Source organism: Priapulus caudatus, unplaced genomic scaffold (genome assembly GCF_000485595.1).
Source record: "Priapulus caudatus unplaced genomic scaffold, Priapulus_caudatus-5.0.1 Scaffold1286, whole genome shotgun sequence".
NCBI lineage: Eukaryota > Metazoa > Priapulida > Priapulimorpha > Priapulimorphida > Priapulidae > Priapulus > Priapulus caudatus.
Window position 1 is genome coordinate 17,973 of NW_014578347.1, and position 10,403 is coordinate 28,375.

Here is a 10,403-nt window from a genome sequence, read left to right on the forward strand (position 1 = left end):
CGCACGCACGCACGCACGCACGCATACACACACACAAACACACACGCACGCACGCACACACGCACGCACACACACACAGCGCGCGTGCGCGTGTGTGTATCGACAGATGTACAATTTATTCAGGGTATATCGAATAGGAATATAGAATATAGAAAGATATATAAAATCGATCATGATCTGATCATAGTCGGCTCACCTAACGTCGTCGGTAACTCGGCGCACACCTTGTTGACGCAGCCGTGTGCCGTCATGACGAGCGACGGCGGCGTCGTCAGCTGTGTGTCGGCAGGCGTCCACAGAAGTACGCTGTCGGTGAATAGTGTCGCGAATATCAAATCGACGACGACGAAGGCGAGAGTCGAGCCTAAAGCCACTTTACACGCAATGTTGAGACGATTCATGTTTCTGTGTTGTCACCGCACGCACGCACAATAATTGCGCGGAGTTCCTGGCTCTGCGCGAAGTCTGCGCTCTCGCGGTCCATCTGCTCTCTCCCATAAACGCGCTGGTATTATAAACGCATGTAAAGATACGTTGTTCGCTGCGTGGCAGCACTGCACAGTGCTCGACTTTATTCCCCAGCGCACACGTACGAATTATTGTATTTTTATAGACAAACCGGTTGACCGTAGCACATTGCATTTTCCATAGAGGACGCTTTGCCTTGTAAAAAAATGTCAGATCACCAGCTCCTGGGCACGCGTGCGTGTTCGTGTATAGTCTGTATAGTACAGTAGTCTGAGTATAGGGCATAGTAAGAGAGGTTACTGTATTATAGATATCTATGGTAGAGGGAATGCAGCAACATTGATCATGTCGCTGGAAAAAGTTTCGAGTAAAGTTTGTGGCAAATGTATAAAGTGTATGTTGATTTTGCAATAAAACTTTATTTGTATATTTAACTAATTAATTGTTTCACGATGCTTATTCAGGCCTTGTATCTTGTATTTTGTATCTTAGGTCCCTCTCTTGTCTTTCACAGGCCACTCTAATGCAGGTGCGGGGATTATCTAAAGAAACAGGAAATTATGTCTATACCTCCAGTTCTTTAGATGTTAATACTTCGAATTGACAATATCTTTCGTACATGTTCTACTGCTGGTTTGAGTAACCCAGTGTAGTCCCCTCCCCAGTCTTCACTTTGTTTACTGTCCTTATATCTGTTATAAAACTCACATTTATATAAATGTTCCAAGTTCTCTTTCATATTGTTATTACATAAATTGCACCGGTCATCACAGAAGTTATTTCTAAAATTTATGAATGATGATGAGGAAGCCGACGGGGGAGAGGACGAGGAAATACCAACGACGGCGAGCCCTCCAGTGAGGAGAAGAGGAAGAGTCAGGAAGCCGCCTTAACGGCTAGACTTATAAGGGGTGGGCCCCAGTAAGGCTGATAGGGTCTATGTCCCCCAGGGTACTGCCGGCACGTACCCTGGGTACGGTCCGCTATACCGGAACGTACCCTGGGCACCCTCGGTAGCTAAAGCCACTACTATCTAATATGCGGATCGTCACTTCGACTACTCACTGAAACCAGTCTAGGGAGTGCGCCGTACGCTACTCCTATACCTAACTTAGTGAACAGAACCGAACGCCTAACGCTAACTCTAACCGCTACCGGCATATCAGCTAGAAAGTTACCAGGGACGTTCCGCGTTATACGGCGGACCGCTACCGCAGGGTACGTTTCGTCGCGCCAGTAGCCCTGGGGACATAGACGGGCCTATCAGCGGCTAGTAAGGTAAGGTATGGTCGCCAGCAGCAGAATACAGGCAAGAACGTTTTCTGCTTTTTCAGATGGACATCCTGGAGATCCAGGTTGTTNAACGGCTAGCGGAGAGAAGGAGGAAGCTGAGGACAAATTTGCGAGCGATTGAGGAGGAGGAGAACTATCAGCGGCAACTGGGCCAGGAGGAACGATGCAAGAGGGGGAGAGTGAGAGAAGAAGGAGAGGCTGATGAAGAGAGGGAACAACAGTTAAGCAGAAGCTTGGAGGAGGCAAACGAAGAGATAGGGCGACTAAGCCGGAGGGTGGAAGAGCTAGAGGAAGGAGAAAAGGTAAAACAGTTACGCGAGGATTTACTCCTCAGCCCATCGAATAGTGAGAACGATGGCATGGGGAGCGGAATAGCTGGCCGGGAGGGGTAGAAATAGATAGGCCTATGTGCATAAATATATAGCGAGAGAGAGGAGAGTCCCGTATATATATAGTACTTATATCCAGTATCTATATAGTAATCAGGGAACTGTTTAGAACCAAGGCGATATTTTTTTTTTTTCGCATATACATATTTTGAATATTATATTGTTAATATAGAGATGAGTCAATGATTAAGCAAAATATATGTAGTTTCATGAATATTGCGATAGACGATTGTACGGGTAACAACGATGAGATATTAGATGGTTATTAAAACTTTCACGTACGTGGTAAAACATTTCTATGTACAGTGTCTACTTGCGTCCACTTACTAACCATATCTTCAACTCGTAACAATAATGAGATAAGATAAAGACCATAGAATATGACATGACATAAAGGGAGGAAGATCAGGGGTATCCGAGGGCGGATACCAAGAGAAGTTGGGAGGAAGTAGAAGTAGAGATTTCAGGAGGGATGACGTCATACAACTAGAGACCAGCCACGCAACAGAGGTAGAAAGTTTTTCCCCAGCGACACAAACAAGCGAGGGGGAAAGGGGTCCCATGGCTACCAGATGTGGGAGATCAGGGAGTTGCGCCATCAGGTACACGCGCCGGGCGTAAGAGCGGCGCCGGCCGAGCACGTGGCAGACAGGGGGGTGTGACGCTCAGACATATACTGGACCAGGGGGGTTGCATCACCTGTACACGTGTTAAGCGAAGAGAGGACAACGGCGAGGCACCTGGTGCACGGGACAGGGAGGCACTGCCAGATTCCTACGTCATCGCAGGCTCCTATATAAGCAGCCATAATCCAATAGTAAAGTCAGTCAGTCTTCGGACAGCCACGAACGAACGAAGGAACGGACACGAACGAACGAACGAACGGACACGAACGAACGAACGAACGGACACGAACGAACGAACGAACGAACGCACGAACGAACGAACGAACGAGCGACTGAGGGAGAGAGAGCGCACACACACCGTCGGAGGGAGAGCCCTGCGAGCCGGACAACGCCCGAGAAGGTATATACCTTATAATAAGGGAGCTATAGCTTACACACGACAGGGAGACACACTGCCAACCCCAAGTACTCGCGCCGAGTCGCGGAGCACACGACTGGGAGAGGCAGAGACGGCTACAACATTAACCCGTAGAATAGCTAAGAGAAGTTAAACGTGTAATTACCCAACCAGGTAACGTAAACGTGGCACGAGCAATATATATTATATATATCTATACGCTATATTTGAGATACGTGCAGTGAACTTTATTTATGTTATTTGTATATGATGAATAAAACCATCAGTTGTATAAAGACTATCTAAGAACTTGCGTTCATTTCACTCTGGATTTTCCTGCTACTGCATCACCGTCCTACCTTCGCGGTAGGAGCGAAAAATGATCCCGAAACAAATAAATTCAACGTGCTAACCACAGCACATGGGAAAGTCCAGTGTGGCCACCCCTAGGGCCACTACAAAACGAGTCACGTACGTGACCAACAAAATGGCGCTTACCAGTAAACATCAGATAACTTCGTAAATCTATCTTTAATTTTCTGAAAATCGTTATAATCATGTGCAGAAAAAAAAGTGATATACGAAAAAAACTTAATATATATTTGAGAAAGGGTTTGTGCAATAATCCCTCCTTGTAAACTGCTGACGAGTGCTGTGTAGGCTGCCATTTTGTTAATCACGTGACTTGATAATCATGTGACTCGACACGTTGCGGTGATTGGCTGCCACTCACGATTTGTCACCAACCGCCGCATAGAAATAGAACATGTTCCATTCCTGCAATTGCAGTCGGCAACCATATTTTCGATCGTAAGAGAACTCATGTCGAGTTTGGTCGCCAATGTTTTTATTGGCGATCTGGCCGGTTTTTGACGTACGATATTCAAATCTTGTCGGCGACTAGGTCGTAAGGCCGCCCTAAGCGGGCCTTTAGTCTGTTAGTCTCTTTTAGGCCTGCTGTCGACGGACGCCATCTACTAGTGAATAGCACCTCAGTCTGCACCATAGAAATAATATAGATAACCTATATATTATTATATGGCATATTAAATAATATATAGGTTATCTATATTATTTCTATGGTCTGCACACTCGATCTACATCTATGATCTGCGGACCAAGGAGCTAAATATAACAAGGAGAGAAAGCACCACCATATCTGGCCCAAATTTGGGTTCGGCAGAGACGCTAGAACAGATTAGTGTTCTATTGTCTCTGGGTTCGGTCTGCGCGCTGCGTGATTTTTTTTCCTAGGATAATCAAGAACATAAGGCTTTAGTGAGCGCTGCCATTGGTTGAGCTTTTTTCGTTGCTCAATGACGTCACAGTGTCGTAATATTCATAGCACATCCATAATCCATAATTCCAATAACCCTGAATAGCCGAACGAGTACAGCACGGACGTCACGGTTGAATCGAATCCATCAACGTTGGATCGAATCCCATCCGTTTTTTAATTATTTTCCTGTTTTCTGTATTTTTCTATCTTTATCCATTTAACAATTTTTTTCCAATTAACGAAAATATTTACATTATTTATTTACAACAATTTAATAACAACAATGAACTTCTACAACAATTAAAAATTTACTTTTTTATATATTTTTTTAAATAAGGTTAGGGTCACAATGCACCATAAAACAAGAGTTTGAGGTACGTGATTTGTGTCAACCAATGGCAGCGTTCACTAGAGCCCGATTATCCTTTAGTTCTTGATTATCCTAGGGAAAAAAACCACGCGGTCTGCACAGCCGTTTTAGCTGATTATGGTCCATAGATGGCGCCCTTGAGGCGAAAAGCAGGAGAGGAAGCGCCACCATATCTGGCCCAAATTTGGGTTCGGCAGAGACCCCAGAACAGATTAGTGTTCTATTGTCTCTGGGTTCGGTCTGCACCATAGAAAAAATATAAATATCTATATTATATAGTCTGCACAGCCGTTTCAGCTGATTATGGTCCATAGATGGTGCCCTTGAGGCGAAAAACACACAGCCAATCCGCTTCCTCTCCTTGTTATATTTAGCGCCTTGCTGCGGAGCAAACTGCATGCAGTGCCCCTTCATACACTCAGGATACCACTGCCACAATCACAGTGCTAGCACTATTTTTAAAGTGGGCGGAGCTCTGGGGAAATCTAGCAAATGGAAATTCGTAAACAGCGTATGATTTGAAAGAGGTAACTGAGCGCACAATCCGCGTACTATTTCGTATCAATATTTTATCAAATTTTTCATGATATAACGGTCGGATTTTTAATATCTTTGCAACTTTTATTAGTCCAAATCTTATTACATAGGATACGAGTAACGTGGCTGTTGTAAAACTTGTAGTAAAAAAGTGTTACAAATTGTAACGGAAATCTACTTGTGGCAGCGGTGAATTGAGCCTTGAATTTAGCACCCGGCAGATAGATGCGATATGATATGACTACTAGGCACTTAGGATATGACTACTAGGCACTTACAAAAAAACAACCCTAACCCTAACCCTAAAAAAAAGAAAAGAAATTAAATTAAAGTGCCTAGTAGTCATATCATATCGCATCTTTCTGCCAACACCTGAATTTAGGAATTTTGCACAGGGGAGAGATAGTGATCCGCTAGGGGACGGCTCTGATTGGCTAATTTTGTCTCTTATTTATTTTATTTTTTATTATTTTGGGCTAATTTTGTTTTATTTTAGAATTAGGGATAGNCAGGCTCAGTTCGAGGAAATACAAAACAAACGAAATCTTATGTCGCAACGAGATGGGGGAGAAAAAATTGTGCAAGGTAACGAGTAAGTAGATTAGGCAGGAAGGCCTAATATTTGGCTTAATATTTGGCTTAATATTAAGAGTAGATAGATTGCCAGAAATAACGCGAGGGGGCGATATCGTATTGTTTTGTCTGTAGGTTGTAATACTATCCCTCCTATGGCGAAAGACCCCCCCCCCTGCATATTTCCCTTGGCAAAAAAGGTCGAATCTGAGTCAAGGTTATAACACACCCTGCTTACGGGCATGGGCAATGTAGAGGCAGGGGGGGGAGTTTTTTCATGGGGGGAGTGTATGCAATGTTTGTACGCAGCCAGAACGATCTTCACGGTGGTTGGGGGGGGGGTATCTCGTGGTCTCAAAGCTGATGATGGTGATGATGGTGATCTGATGATGATGAGGATGATGATGAGGCTGACGACGACGACCGGAAGATGATTGATGATAATGATGATGCACTGTGCTACTGCTGATGACGATGATGATGAAATGATGATGAGTGATGAACTGATGATGATGATGATAGATGAACGATGATGTAGACTGCTGCTACTGCTGGTGACGCTGCTGATGATGATAATGATGATAGCACTGGTGCTACTGGCTGATGACGCTGATGATGATAAGGATGATGATGATAGATGATATGGATTGAAAATGATGATGAACTAGATGATGTAACTGATGCTACTGCTGGTGACAGATGAGATGATGAAAATGATGGATGATGAAATGATGATGATGATGGCAACTGGCTGTTCTGGGGTGATGCTCATTACCAGGTTATCATAGGGTGCTGAGTCAGCATAATTCTTCGAACAACTCCGATTCTCTCTTTCGGAATCTCATACGTACCTATAACCCTGCAGGCCTGCACACACAGTCACACATGCACGCATGCACATGTCTCAGAACACACACTCTCTCTCTCTCTCTGCGCTCCGCTCTTTCTATTCTTCTCTCCTCTCTCTCTCTCAGTCTCTCGTACTCCATCTCTCATGTGTCTCTCGTCCGTCTCTTCGTGTCTCTCGTCTCTTAATAGCACATGTATGGTTGCGATATGGTCGCAAGGCCGCGCTAATCGATCTGCTGAACAGATAAGGAACATAGCAGACACGAAAAAACTGCTCGGGGGGAGGGAGGGAGGGAGGGAATGCCGTCTCGTTAAAAATAACAAGCAAATACTTTTCTCAACACTTAACCTGATAACTAATTTATAATTTCTTGCTTAACTCTAACTTAACCCCACCCAACGATCCCCACTACCACAAACAAGCCAATATTACCCCCCTTACTACTACAACCCCCTCCCCCAACCCCTTCTACACCTTCTTTTCCGTTTAACAATCTAACGCTAAACCTAAAAATAAAAATAAATGCTAAATCTAACCATAACTCCACTATTAACTCTAATGCTAACCTAACCTGAACCCTTTTCCTTACTCTAACTCTAGCACTAATGCTAACGTTAATGCTAACTCTGCCCTAAAATCTAACCCTATAATAATCTAACCCTAATGCTAACACCACTACTAACACTATAACCCTAACCCTAACCATAACTCTAACTTGATGCTTGCCCTAATCCTACCACTAACCCTAACCCTGACCTAATGGTAACCCTAACCCTAGCCTAACTAAAATAGGTGTTTCCGGTCGACCGATCGTCCCTAAACTTTTTTTCCAAAAAAAGAAGAAAAAAAAAGTTTTTTAATTTGAAATCTGACAGACAAAACTTGCAATCCTATTCATAACCTGTACATAAGATGTCGAATTAGCAAACACCTGTAGAATTGTATTAAAAAAAAAAAAACAACCACCTACCTACCCTACTTTTGTTTTCGATGCAATAGAAAACACACCTATTTTTTTTTGGCCTAACCCTAATCCTACCCACTAACGGTGACTAACCCTAACACTAAGTCTAACCCCAGCACTAACCCTAACCCTAACCCTAATCCTACCCACTAACGGTGACTAACCCTAACACTAAGTCTAACCCCAGCACTAACACCAACCCTACGTCTTAGAACTGCAGTTTTCGCGAAAAGATAAACGCGGACGCGTTTCACCGGAATCGCGCACTCACACACTGGTTCTCGTGCCAAGGTCATTCAAGGTTATTGCCTAGGATGTACCCAGTGGAGTAGCCAGGATTCAATCTAAGCGGGGGCGGGTGCATGTTGTTGGCATGTTGTTGTTTTATCGACTTGAAACAGTCCTGCTGGTTTAAATAAGGTAGCCTTCTAAATCTTATGGGGGCGACCGCCCCCATCGCCCCCCCCCACTGGCTACGCCACTGGATGTACCCCCTTTAAGTCGCGCTACCCATCGCTGCGCCCCGCCAAAAGCGATCGTCAGCTCACGCCGACGCACGACGCAGTCGTTCGGGACGAGGAATTTTTCGCTATCTCTCTTTCTCGGTCGGCGATTAGCGATATATTTGCGTACGCCGCACGATGTCGGTCGTGTTGACACGCCCCAGCTATCGCCGCCGGAGCCCAGCCGTGTGTAAGCAATGCGGCAAAAACTGTGCGTTAAAAAAACGTGGTAAATAATGTGGGAAACGACGCGGTAAAAAATGATGTAAACAACGTGGTCAATAATGTGGGAAACGACGCGGTAAAAAATGATGTAAACAACGTGGTAAACAATGGGATATTAATGTGGTACACAACATCTCTCTTTCTCTCTCTTCCTCTGACCCTGTATCTTTTTCTCTCTTTGCCTCTTTATCTATCTATCTCTCTCTCTCTCTCTCTCTCTCTCTCTCTCTCTCTCTCTCTCATCTCTCTCTCTGCTCTCTCTGTCTAGCTCTCTCTTACTCTCTCTTCCTCTCTCTCTCTCAATCTCTCTCTTACTTCTCTCTCTCTCTCTCCTCTAAGCTCTCTTCTTCTCTCTCTCTTCTCTCTCTCTACTCTCTCTCTCTCATCTCTCTCTATCTCTCTCTCCTCTCTCTCTCTCTCTCTCTCGTCTCTCTCTGCTCATCTCGCTCTCTCTCTCTCTACTCTCTCTCTCTCTCTCTCGTCTCTCTCTCTCTACTCTCTCGTCTCTCTCTCTGTCTCTCTCATCTCTCTCTGGTCATCCTATCTTCTCTCGTCTCTCTCATCTCTCTCTCCTCTCTCTCTCTCTCCTTCTCTCTCATTCTCATTCTCTCTCACTCTTCTCTCTCATCTCTCTCTCTCTCTCGTCTCATCTCTTCTCTCTTCTCTCTCTCTCTCTCTCTCTCGTCTCTCATCTCTCTCTCTCTCTGTCTCTCTCTCTCTCTCTCTCTCTCTCTGCTCTCTGTCTCTTCTCTCTCTCTCTCTCTCTCTCTCTCTCTCTCCTCTCTCTCTCTCTCTCTCTCTCGTCTCTCCTCTCTCTCTCGCTCTCTCTCTCATCTCTCTTCTCTTCTCTCTCTCTCTACTCTCCTCTCTCTCTTCTCTTCTCTCTCTTCTCTCTCTTCTCTTCTCTCTTCTTCTCTCTCTCTCTTCTCTCTCTCTCCTCTCTCTCTCTCTCTCCTGCTCTCTCCTCTCTCTCTCTCTCTCTCTCTCTCTCTCGCTCTCTTCTCTCGTCTCCCTCTCTCTCTTCTCTTCTCTCTCTTCTCTACTCTCTTCTCTCTCTCTCATCTTTTCTACTCCTCTCTCTCTCCTCTCCTCTCTCTCTTCTCTCCCTCTCGCTTCTCTCTCTTCTCTCTCATCTCTCTCTCCCATCTCTCTCTCTCTCTTCTCTCTCATCTCTCTCTCTCGTCTCTCTCTCTCTCATCTTCTCCATCTCTTTCTCTCCATCTCTCTCTCTCTCTCTCTCTCTCTCTCTCTCTCTCTCTCTCTCTCTCTCTCTCTCTCTCTCTCCATCTCTCTCTCTCTCTCTCTCTCCATCTCTCTCTCTCGTTCTCCTCTCTCACATTCTTTCGTCCTTACGTCCTTGTACGGCTCAGCACGACATCTGTAATTTCGTTCTCTTACTTCCTACTTTGCTAAGTTACTACGCCTCAATTTCCTGTACGGCTCACTGACACTGGGCTCAGGCCATCCTTAAAAAATTATATGTTTGCTGTCCTCTGTCGGCTGACCCACGAAAATAGCCGCAACCCAAAAGTTTTTTTTTACATTTTGGGTTCCATATTTAAAAAAAAAAAAATTTTATTAACATTTTTCATAGTTACGACTGAAACACAAAGCATGTGTGGCAAACATGAGGACAGACTTAAAATAACTATTATGCCTCACACACAAAAATGACCTACCTACCTACCCACTAGAAAAATCATGGGTTGGGGGACAGCAAACATAGAATTTTTTAAGGATGGCCTCAGCCTGACACTACGGTAATACACTGTCGAATATGTTTGTGACAATTCATTATATCAGAAGTAGATAATAGGGAAGTTCCCTATAGTTTATGGAAGTCCTAATAATAGTTCCCTATTATCTACTTCTGATAATATGCGTACTAGTAACGACTGCGTCACTGCAAGCTAGGAAGCCACGCCACGC

General features: G+C 44.6%; 1 protein-coding gene across 1 annotated transcript in view; it reads right to left on the minus strand.

Annotated features, from left to right (window-relative positions):
* The window catches only part of LOC106816103 (beta-1,4-galactosyltransferase 4-like), an 8,236-nt gene extending 7,835 nt beyond the window's left edge, over window positions 1–401 (minus strand). The window contains exon 1 of the mRNA XM_014820658.1: window positions 197–401. Coding sequence (XP_014676144.1) covers window positions 197–401 — 205 coding nt within the window. The remainder of the gene's footprint in view (window positions 1–196) is intronic.
* Between the last annotated feature and the right edge of the window lie 10,002 nt (window positions 402–10,403).